We start from the raw sequence: 12,132 nt of genomic DNA, 5'->3' as shown, positions 1-12,132 counted from the left end.
TTAAAAGGCTTCTACATTTGTGCTTCTTGCTCTATAGCAACACTATTACAATTATATTCTCAAAATAAAGAATGTTTTAATTCCTCCCTCCCCCAAAAAAGTGTTTAGTGTCTGAACAAAGCCCACACACATACCATTTTACATGCCAGACCTCTTTCTGTGTGATTGGGAAGCCTGCTTTTCCAGGCAGCTCTGGATAACTATCAACCATGTCTAGCTCTTTCTATTAATCTCTCTCTCATTTCAGAAATAAAATAAAAAAAATTCCTTCAGTAGCACCTTAAAGACCAACAAAGTTTTTATTTTGGTATGAGCTTTCGTGTGCATGCACACTTCATGCACACGAAAGCTCATACCAAAATAAAAACTTAGTTGGTCTTTAAGGTGCTACTGAAGGAATTTTTTTATTTTGTTTCGACTCAGACCAACACGGCTACCTACCTGTCATTTCAGAAATGAGAGCCAGGATGTGGGGCTGCATTGCTTTGAAGCCCAGTTCAAATTAATTTCCGGCATCACTTGCTTTTGAAAGCACTCTATGTAAACTGAAAACAGTGAATTATATTTTTGTCAAAGTTCAAATCTTTATTGCGTTAGCATACAGCCATAGCAAAATAAAACAATACAAAAATGCCAGAGACAAGCAACGAAACATAATTCAAAGCGGTATTGTTGGCGTAATAGCATTTAAATTACCCTAAGACAATGATGCAAAGGTTTAAGTGCCAGCGCCAAAAATCTAATATGCGGATATATGTGAAGCATAAAATAGCCCAAAATAGGCTCGACACATTGAGTTAAAAATATAAAAGAGAGCATTAAAACAGGTCCAGGCATAGGACACACTACCCTGTCAGGGTAGCCCTGAGTTTCAGAGCCTGCACTATGAAGATTGCCACCCCACGTGAAATTTTGGGATTTGCGTCCACAAGAAGCGATTTCAAACAGTCTTCCTTAGATGTAATGGTGGACGGGATCAAGAGGAGGAGCTTAGATCTTATTGGCTCATAAATGGGGCAGTAGAAAAAGAAATGTATGAAGTCCTCTATTTTTGTCATTACAGGTGAACAAGCCAATCCTCCTTGGGTATCACAACTCTTAGGTAAAGGTAAAGGGACCCCTGACCATTAGGTCCAGTCGTGACCGACTCTGGGGTTGCGCGCTCATCTCGCAGTATTGTTCCGAGGGAGCCGGTGTATAGCTTCCAGGTCATGTGGCCAGCATGACAAAGCCGCTTCTGGCAAACCAGAGCAGCACACGGAAACGCCGTTTACCTTCCCGCTGTAGCGGTTCCTATTTATCTACTTGCATTTTGACGTGCTTTCGAACTGCTAGGTTGGCAGGAGCTGGGACAGAGCAACGGGAGCTCACCCTGTCACAGGGATTCGAACCGCTGACCTTCTGATCAGCAAGCCCTAGGCTCAGTGGTTTAACCCACAGTGCCACCTGGGTCCCCATTGCAACTCTTACCGCATCCTATACCTAGGGTATGTTTAAAATAGAGTAAAAGATATCTTACAGGTATTATCCCTCTTCATTAGATGATCTCCTCCACATTTGCATTATTACATGTGCTGGAAGAAGTGGAAGAGTGCCTGCTGGTGCCATCTTTGAACTAACATGTTCCACTCGCCCCATATGTTCAGAATGCTGTGTGCAAAGGGAAGCCTATGTGTGTATTAGCTGAACATATGTAACTTCCATGCAGTTGGGAACTCTGATAATGCAGCGCTCCAAATAGCATGGAGCTAATTCTACCCATGTGGGCTCCCTTCTGCATCCAGCTCAAAGACCAGACATGCAGCATCTCACGCAGGGTTAGAGGTATGACTCTACCACCTCCTTAACATGTTAGTGCACCCATGAAGGAGGGCTATTGTCTGCATAAGAGTCTATTGATGATAAGTATGACCAATACTTTTCATTCCCTTCATTTAAATGCCAGCATAATAATAATAATAATAATAATAATAATAATAAATGCCAGCATCATGCTATTCTTTTTGTTCAGAAATGAGACTGTAAGGGCATCATGAGGAACCAAACATTTGTGGCTGAATTCCTCCTGCTTGGTCTCTCTAAGAGCTTGAAGATCCGTCTTTGGCTGTTTGGGCTTTTTTCGGTGACCTACACCATCACTCTGGTGGGCAACTCAATCATACTGACGCTTATCTGGCTGGACCACCGACTCCACACGCCCATGTACTTCTTCCTGAGCCACCTTGCCTTTGTGGACATCTGCTATACATCCAGCACAGTCCCCCAGATGTTGGTGAACCTCCAGAGCCCAAGACAAACCATCTCGTTGGTTGGCTGTGCCGTTCAGATGCATGTCTTCCTGGTCTTGGCTATTACCGAGTGCATCCTCCTGGCAGTAATGGCGTATGATAGATATGTGGCAATATGCCACCCACTGCACTACACGGTCCTCATGAACAAGAGAGTATGCATGAAGCTAGCCGTGGCAACCTGGATGAGTGGCCTTTTATTGCCAGTGGCACACACAGTCCTCACCTGGCGGTTGCCATTCTGTGGTCCCAATCTGATCGATCACTTTTTCTGTGAAATGCCAGCATTGCTGAAGTTGGCATGTGCCGATACCAAGATTGTTGAAAAGGTCACTTCGGTGGGATGCATTTTCACCTTGCTTATCCCCATCTCCTTTATCTTGATGACTTACATCCGCATCCTGGCTTCCGTCTTGAAAATCCAATCTGCCCACGGCCAGCACAAAGCATTCTCTACTTGTGTTTCTCACGTATCAGTGGTGGTGCTTTTCTATGGCAGCGCCATGTTTATGTACATGAGACCAGAGTCTAGTCACTCAGCAGATTCGGACAAAATAGTCTCTCTTTTCTATAGCATATTCACCCCCATGTTCAATCCCATGATATACAGCCTGAGGAACAAAGACATGAAAGGGGCCTTGGTCAAAATTCTGCCACAGCACAAGCTTTGTTGATGGAGAAACTTGATTCCAAAGTGGGCTACTTTTTTAAAGTTCAAACCCCTTATTTTCAGAGAAGTAGTAGTCACAATGCTGTTGTAACAAATATAAATTGCTAATGAAATAGGTGTACTTTGCAATAATATTATTTCTGCTACGTTGTCAAGCAATTAAAGAAAATATTGCATCAAGAGGTTTTATTTTATCACTCTGGACTGCACTGCAACATTTTTTAAAAATCCAGATTTTAGTGATTTTGTTTAAACCCAGCTAAAAGGGGAAAAAAACCCAAAGAATAATAAAAAAAACATGTCACAGCCTAGAAGAAGAAAACTACAAAGATACAGCATAGCTTCAAAGGGATGGTAAAGTATTAACTCATACAAAAATTCCCTTTAGAAATCATAAAGCTATATAAAAACAAAAGTATTATCCACCTGTGAGTTCCATCACTATTGAAAATAAAGGTTCTATAAAGTCTTAAATGAGGCAGATGTTAGCATATACTAGTGAGACTGAATGACTGTGTGTGTCAATACTCATTTAACAAATAAAATTATGCCATATTTTTTTGGGGGGGATTACTCAATCTCTGTTCGTTAGATACTTTTTTTTTAATGAGATATCTTTTCAAGGAGGGCGATTTGCCAAAGCCTGCAGTACTAGCAATCCGAATTGTTAAGATCAAAGGTCTCCCAGGGTTTGACAATGGAGTCCTGGGCTGTTTTAAATGATGGGAGATAAATTATTTGCTTTTCAAGTCCTGTTCTGTTTCCATATACAGATTCAAAAGAACCAGGTGGAAAAGTGGAGTCACAGTATGTTTAGTTATCAAAGTGATCTCAGTGAACAATTTATTCCAAAATTTAGTCACCTTTGAGCAGCCCCACCACATGTGCTTATATGTACCAACTCTGCAATTGACATATCACTTTTATTTTATTTTATTTATCATACTACACTTTAATTGTCTTATTAGTGCCAGGATGTCTGTGTTATTAGTTTTTGGTTTTGTGAATAGTCATTGTTAGTGAGACAGCACACCTTTCATCTCTTTCTGACCTTATCATTTACGGATAACTTCTCCCAATCCTAACGTATATGGGCCTGCAATTCAAGACAACACTTTCTGCTGTGACAGATCTGCAGTTTGGGTTTCCAGGACAACTCATCAATTAGCCTAAAGACTGAGATGGAAACATTCAACCTCTCCTGCCACATTTGTCAGAGTGAAACATCCATGTTTCTAATGCAACCTTCTCTTTGCAAAATCTTTTCAAACACAACACATACAAACATTACATTTTATGCATATTAAACATATCTTTAACACCCTACCTAAGACCCCATTCTCCTAGGAGGGACTTAAAAACACTTTGCAGTCTTTATTCTCTCTCAGGTAAGCCCACCATTTTCTTCTCTTGGAAGAAATGTAGATTTAAGAGCAAGGGTCATTGCTGGCTTCCAGCTTCCAAAATTCCAAATATTGAATCTCCCTAGCTGGAAGATTCGTGCAGCCTGATTTCTTACATTAACACAAAGATTGCATACTTTGTTCCTGAGATGTTTTAAGTTCAATTAAACTCAGTGGGGTATACTTCAGAGTGAATGTGTTTAAGGGCAGCTTGTTACTGGTGAAAACTGCAATACAGTTGTAGCACCTTGTAGTAACAGAGCAATCCTATATGTGTCTATTCAGAGGTAAAGTATACTGAATTTAATGAGATTTAGTCTCACAGATGGATCCTTGAGCACTCACTTATTAAAATAATAGTATTGTTATAGATTGGGGGGACCCCCTAAACCCTAGAAATTAATAAATAGTAGGCTTTTTATTATTTGGGGTGTGAAGGGAGAAATACAAGCTGGAGAGGAATTCCTGGATTAGCCTATGCAAAATGACCTGGCCAAGCTAGGGCCATTAAGAAACAATCGAGGGCCATTGGCAATGCAATAGAATTGTCCTCCCCCCCCCTCCTAAGGTGTGAACAGACACTGGGGGGTGTTGGAAGGTTGCCAAGGTAACTATGTGATTGAGGTGACAGGAAAAGGGAGTCTGGTAGCAAGGGGTTCTGTGATGAAAAAGGAGGAAGAGAGACTGGGATCCATCTTGGGCAGGTTGGCTGAAGGCTGGCCTGAGAGAAATGCCTTTGACTCCAGGGCTTCACTGCTGTGAAGAAAAAGCCCCTCTTGAAATGACCATGCTGTAAGATCTGGACTCCCTCCAGGCAGACTGAAGGTGTAAATAGGTGAATTAACCATATTTTTTAAAGCTATGACAGTCTCCGCTGTTTCTCAATTCTCCAGAGGAACACGGGCCTTGGGTGAGTGTCTGGAACCCCATGAATTATTGCCACCATTTGTCAGAGTGGGGGAGGCACCCAACTTTTTAAACAGTATATAGCTCAGGACTGAACTGTGGTTCTGACAGCAGACTCTTAATCTCAGAGTCGTGGGTTCAAACCCCATGTTGGGCAAATATTCCTGCCTTGCAGAGGGTTGGACTAGATGGCCCTCAGAATCTCTTGAATTTCTACAATTCTATGATTCTATCTTTCTCCCATAGCTCAAAGACTGCTTGATATTCCATTCAAAATCAACCCAGAGGGAAAGAGCAGGCGAGAACGCTAAAGGAATCTATTAGTAAAGGGCTAAGCTCTTCCTAGGGACAAGGGTGGCGCTGTGGGTTAAACCACTGAGCCTAGGGCTTGCCGATCAGAAGGTTGGTGGTTCGAATCCCCGCAACGGAGTGAGCTCCCGTTTCTCGGTCCCAGCTCCTGACAACCTAGCAGTTTAAAAGCACTTCAAAGTGCAAGTAGATAAATACAGCGGGAAGGTAAACAGGGTTTCCGTGTGCTGCTCTAGTTCACCAGAAGCGGCTTTGTCATGCTGTCCACATGACCTGGAAGCTGTACGCCGGCTCCTTCGGCCAATTACACGAGATGAGCGCCGCAACCCCAGAGTCAGTCACGACTGGACCTAATGGTCAGGGGTCCCTTTACCTTTAAGCTCTTCCAACGTACCTAGACTAGACAGCAGAAAACTCATTGAAATATAAAATGTTTCACAAAAGATATATTCTAGCCCCATATTAGCTACAAAAGCGTTCCCCAACTTGTTGTCTTCCAAATGCTTTTGTCTACAATTCCCCTAACACTCCAGCCAGCATTGCAATGGTCAAGGGAGTTCAAGTTGGAAACAGCTTATTCATTGAATTCTTAAGTGGAAATAGAAGCTGGATCCTTCTGTACACAAATCATGTGTTCTCCCACTTGAGCTACAGCCTTCCCCAGATCAACAAAGATTTAAAAGTGTGCAGAGTAACATCTCGTGATGCTTTATTTTTCTGAAGGGAGTAAGAGACCTGTGTATGCAGGGGAGACTGAATAATCCTTACAACAATGCTGAAAACCAACAGATGAGTGAGTTTTAACACTGCTTATTTGCTAAAACGGTGATTTGTTTATTTGCTAAACCATACAGCTCCTGATTTTCAACCAACATGTGATTGTGACGATCAACTCAAATCACTAGCTATAGACTGAATAAGCAGCAATAAAACAATCCAAAACTAGCAACAGATAAGCAAAATATATGTGCTAAAGACATATAGCTATTATATAACAATAGCCAGTGCTTTTTTTTCCTTTAAAAAATATATGTTTAGGGGTACTCTCATTTTCCTACTCATATTGAAATACTGCCTCTCAATGAGGCCAAACTTAGATTCACAAAATGTTGAGGAGTATGCACACCCCCGCGTCCCCCCAGGAAAAAAGCACTGACAGTAGCTATATTAACAGAGTGTGATCAAAAGGTATTTTCAGGTATATATGCTAGGTTGCAAGCATATAGTATTCACTTCCCTGTTTGAGAGGAACTTCCTTGAACTTAGTGGGACTTACTTCTGAGTAGAGAATTGAGCTGTAACTCTTCTGAAAGATGTAATATTTTATCTAAAAGATGCATGCCAGATATTTGTTCTCTCTCTTTTTACCAAATATTTTTCCCCCTGCACGCATTATCAATGATGACAAGAATTGATGGAAAGCAGAAATAACCTATAAAACAGTGGTTCCCATATGCTCTCCCCACCACGGACCATTTGAAAGTTGCTGAGGATCTTGATGATTTTGTTTTCTGCCTGTTGAAGCAGTTGCATCTTGATGATTTTGTTTTCTGCCTGTTGAAGCAGTTGCAATGAGCACCAGTGCTCGATGCTGCATGCTATTTAATTGTATTATTTCTTACATTGTATTCTATTGTACAGTATTACAATCTGAATTCCATGGACTTTTATATAATTCAAATGGTTCTTCACAGACCACTTGAATGAAGCTTGCAGACCACTGTATGGGAACTTCTGCTATGAAGGACATCTCTGGACCAAATCTTTCCATGATATTAGATAGATGTCCCAATATCCATAACTCTGATCAGGAGACAGCATCCAAAAGGAGACAAAAGAGGAAGCAATATGGAATGGTAATGTTACTTGTACTTCAACACTTTCTCCAAAGGGCAGATTTCATTAATATATTGCTGCAGATCAGTGTCTGAGTCTCTGGTCCACTGTATTGGAGTGTTCAGCATTGAATAGATATCGCAATAGCACCCACAACTATGGATACAGAGAAGTACAGTACAAACTTCGATAATAAATTCTCTTTCTATACAGAAAGAGCAGTGATTCTCAAGTAGTTCAAATTTGCAGCCATTGCTACTAAACCTACAGATTAATTTAGGCATGGTGTCCGAGAAGGAAGTGCTGCTTCACCTCCCTCTTAAAAAGGTCATCCAGTTCAATTGAAATACAGGAGAATCGGAAGAAGAAAAGCTATGGATTTAGCAATGTCCCTGGAAACCTAACTGGGAAGCAAGATCTGCTGAACTGCAAATGCTGCGAGTCCCACTGTCTTATGTCCAGCTTGTATGTATGTGTAAAAAAAAACATATTTCCTAAAAATACCAATGTCTCCGCTTACCTTCATTCTAAGGAAACTGAACTCTGGGTAAGTACTGGAACCCCCAGAGACTAGAGACTGGGGTATGCACAACAATAGAATTATTATTGCTGCTGCTGCTGTTGTTGTTGTTTCTTCTTCTTCTTCTTCTTCTTCTTCTTCTTCTTCTTCTTCTTCTTCTTCTTCTTCTTCTTCTTCTTCTTCTTCGAAATGAGACTTGTTGGAAGAACCAAAATATTCCGCTTTTTTAGATTTCCAGAAGTTGAGGCTCCAATACTTTGGCCACCTCATGAGAAGAGAAGAATCCTTGGAAAAGACCTTGATGTTGGGAAAGATTGAGGGCACTAGGAGAAGGGGACGTCAGAGGACAAGATGGTTGGACAGTGTTCTCGAAGCTACGAGGCAGTGCAAGACAGGAGTGCCTGGCGTGCTATGGTCCATGGGGTCACGAAGAGTCGGACACGACTAAACGACTAAACAACAACAACAACAACATGAATGAAGATGCCGGGGAGAAGGGGAGTGATAAATATGAATGAGTGATTAATAGCTCACCCCAGAGGTTGGGGTTCTAGCCTAGACTTCTCCCTGACATGCAAGTTTTATTTGTGTGGGGATTTAATTAATTAATTAATTAATTAATTAATTAATTAATTAATACTATCGAGGAGCATTCAGTTATGCAAGCCCTCGTTTGCTGTCCAAAATGCTACAGCTCAAACACAAGTTTACCAACTCACTGAGAATGCATCAGATACATAGAGGGGAGGATTAGGGGTGTGCTATGGGTCCCATCATAACAAGGGGTGTCTGTACTGGGAGGAGTGGAAGGGTAAGGCGACTCCATCAAGGCTTGAAAGCTACAAGAGCAAATGGAACGGGAGGGGACACCAGTGTTTCAGAAATCAGGATGAGCCTGTATGTGTGTGTGTGTTGCCCTCCGAACATTTTAACAAAGTGTTTAGTTAGGAGGCATGTGAAATGGATTTTAGTTGTAAGCCACACCTCTAGTGCATACTTAATATATTATTATTATTATTATTATTATTATTATTATTATTATTATTATTATTATCATCCTGACCCATACATTCGGGGGCTTCAGGGGTAAGGAAGTTTCTGTTGATTCTAAAGGCATCTTCTCCCTTCTTGGGACCATTTATCCCAGTAAATGACAGTGGGGAGATATTCAGCTGCTTCTAGGGGGGTGGATTTCTGATATTTTGGTGCGGCAGTGGTGGTGGTGGTGGGAGGGTTTGGCTTAATTTAGATGAGGAGACAAAGTGGGGTTTCCTTGTCGTTTTTAAATGTGATTGAGAAAAGCCTACCCAGATGCTTATTGCCATGGTGAGACTCTCCACAGGCCAGAAAGAAATTTGCCCACTCCCAATCATCAAGGATGTCACCACTCAGCACAAAGAAACATTGCTGGAGGGGGGGAGGGGACTGTCCCAACTCTATTATCAAGGGTGAAAGATAATGGAACATGTAGAGATAAATGATATTTTGTAAGTTTATTTAATCCAAACTAGGAGCCCTGATAAAGTTCGGGAATGGATCTTTGAAAAAGATGCCTTTTTAGACACCACAAAGATAAAAAAGAATTCTGGGTTTTCCTACTGGTTTCCCCGAGTAAAAGCAGTCAAAATCTGTGCCAACTACTTGGTGGATGTCACTGAACCCACCCTTCGGAGAGCTTTCACTATGGCCCAGTTTCAAACATTGCCAACTGCATACCTGACCGGTAGATTCACAAAAATCCCAGTAGAGCACCGTTTACGCCCTTGCTTCATGAAAATTAAAGAGGATCTTATACATTACCTCCTCTATTGTCCCATTTACTCGGGCTTTAGAGATGCGATGCTGCAAATTATACCCAACTCTAAAATCAATCCTGAAGATAGAGTAAAAAAATTTTTAGTTGATGCTAACCCACAGATTTTAGTTGATGCTAACCCACAGATTTTAGTTGATGCTAACCCACAGATTTTAGTTGATGCTAACCCACAGATTGGGACCCAGGTGGCGCTGTGGTTAAACCACTGAGTCTAGGGCTTGCTGATCAGAAGGTCGGCGGTTCAAATCCCTGTGACGGGGTGAGCTCCCGTTGCTTGGTCCCAGCTCCTGCCAACCTAGCAGTTCGAAAGCACGTCAAAATGCAAGTAGATAAATAGGAACCGCTACAGCGGGAAGGTAAACGGCGTTTCCATGTGCTGCTCTGGTTCGCCAGAAGCGGCTTTGTCATGCTGGCCACATGACCTGGAAGCTATATGCCGGCTCCCTCAGCCAATAATGCGAGATGAGCGCGTAACCCCAGAGTCGGTCATGAATGGACCTAATGGTCAGGGGTCCCTTTACCTTTTTAACCCACAGATTACGCATGCGGTAGCGGTCTTTGTGATGAAGGCCATGAAAGCCAGGGAAAGATATCTGGATGACAAAGTAAAGACCCCTTCATCATCTGTTTAACTAATTGCTGTTTTTTCTTTTTCCTCCTGTTTTGTGAGATGAAGGTTTTGCGGGGATAGTATGCAATGAATTTTAGTATTTTTAATTTTTGTCATGTAGATATTTGTGTAAAGGCATGGTCCTCACAATAAACGGATTTGTTGTTTGTTTTCATCCAAACTAAGCCAGAACATGAGAGTGAATAGTATTCTCCACTTCAGACACACAAGCCCAGGTGACGGGTTTCATCTCTTTCTTTTGTATAGGAAATGAGACTAGGAAGCTGCTATGAGGAACCAAACATTTGTGGCTGAATTCCTCCTGCTTGGTCTCTCTAAGAGCTTGAAGATCCGTCCTTTGCTGTTTGGGCTTTTTTCGGTGACCTACACCATCACTCTGGTGGGCAACTCAATCATACTGATGCTCATCTGGCTGGACCCCCGACTCCACACGCCCATGTACTTCTTCCTGAGCCACCTTGCCTTTGTGGACATCTGCTATACATCCAGCACAGTCCCCCAGATGTTGGTGAACCTCCAGAGCCCAAGACAAACCATCTCGTTGGTTGGCTGTGCCGTTCAGATGTATGTCTTCCTGGTCTTGGCCACGACTGAGTGCATCCTCCTGGCAGTAATGGCATATGATAGATATGTGGCAATATGCCACCCACTGCACTACACGGTCCTCATGAACAAGAGAGTATGCATGAAGCTAGCCGTGGCAACCTGGATGAGTGGCCTTTTGTTGCCAGTGGCACACACAGTCCTCACCTGGCGGTTGCCATTCTGTGGTCCCAATCTGATTGATCACTTTTTCTGTGAAATGCCAGCATTGCTGAAGTTGGCATGCGCCGATACCAAGATTGTTGAAAAGGTCACTTCGGTGGGATGCATTTTCACCTTGCTTATCCCCATCTCCTTTATCTTGATGACTTACATCCGCATCCTGGCTTCCGTCTTGAAAATCCAATCTGCCCACGGCCAGCACAAAGCATTCTCTACTTGTGTCTCTCACATATCAGTGGTAGTGCTTTTTTATGGCAGCGCCATATTTATGTACATGAGACCTGAGTCAAGCCACTACCCTGGTCAGGACAAAACAATCTCTCTGTTTTATAGCATTGTCATTCCCATGTTTAATCCAATTATATACAGTCTGAAGAACAGAGACGTGAAAGAGGCCTTGATTAAAATTCTCGGAATGTTCAGAAGACAAACATGAGATGCCAACCTAGCAGTTCGAAAGCACGCCAGTGCAAGTAGATAAATAGGTATCGCTGCGGCTGGAAGGTATATGGCTTTTCCGTGCATTCTGGTTTGTGTCACTGTCTTCCATGCAACAGTAGCAGTTTAGTCATGCTGACCACATGACCCGGAAAGCTGTCTGTGGACAAAGGCTGGCTCCCTCAGCCTGAAAAGCGAGATGAGCACCACAACCCCATAGTCGCCTCTGACTGGAATGACCTGGTCAGGGTCCCTTACCTTTTTCTTTACCTTATACTAATAGTCCAGCAAGTCCATCGTGGTTAACTCTTTCTGGCAGTGTCTCTGCAAGTGCCAGAGTGCATGGAAACACCATTTACGGTACCTTCCCACAGCAACGGTACATATTTATCTACTCATGCTAGTATGCTTCCGAACTGCTAGTTTGGCAGCAGTTGGGACAAAGCAACAGGAGCTCACCCCATCATGCAGATTTGAACTGCCGACCTTATGATCAACAAGCCCAAGAGGCTCAGTGGCTTAGGACACAGTGCTACCTGTTGCATGGGGT

The 12,132-nt window shown here is 42.5% G+C and overlaps 2 protein-coding genes across 3 annotated transcripts; both read left to right on the top strand.

Moving 5' to 3' along the window:
• Positions 1–1,489: 1,489 nt before the first annotated feature.
• Positions 1,490–2,962, top strand: LOC118097810 (olfactory receptor 2A5-like). Of its 2 annotated transcripts, XM_060268700.1 has the most exons (2): positions 1,490–1,503; positions 2,038–2,962. In XM_060268700.1, the coding sequence occupies exons 1-2, from the start codon at positions 1,490–1,492 to the stop codon at positions 2,960–2,962; spliced, it is 939 nt and encodes a 312-aa protein (XP_060124683.1). The 2 variants fall into 2 exon arrangements, with proteins under 2 accessions (XP_060124683.1, XP_060124684.1); XM_060268701.1 differs by lacking the exon at positions 1,490–1,503 and having other exon boundaries at positions 2,032–2,962.
• Positions 2,963–10,647: 7,685 nt separating this feature from the next.
• Positions 10,648–11,787, top strand: LOC118097809 (olfactory receptor 2A5-like). The gene has a single exon (XM_035141057.2). It carries the CDS (start codon positions 10,648–10,650, stop codon positions 11,578–11,580), a length of 933 nt encoding a protein of 310 aa, XP_034996948.1. The 3' UTR covers positions 11,581–11,787.
• Positions 11,788–12,132: the final 345 nt, after the last annotated feature.

The sequence above is a fragment of the Zootoca vivipara genome, chromosome 16 (genome assembly GCF_963506605.1).
Source record: "Zootoca vivipara chromosome 16, rZooViv1.1, whole genome shotgun sequence".
Taxonomy (NCBI): domain Eukaryota; kingdom Metazoa; phylum Chordata; class Lepidosauria; order Squamata; family Lacertidae; genus Zootoca; species Zootoca vivipara.
This window is presented reverse-complemented; position numbering and strand designations above follow the sequence as displayed.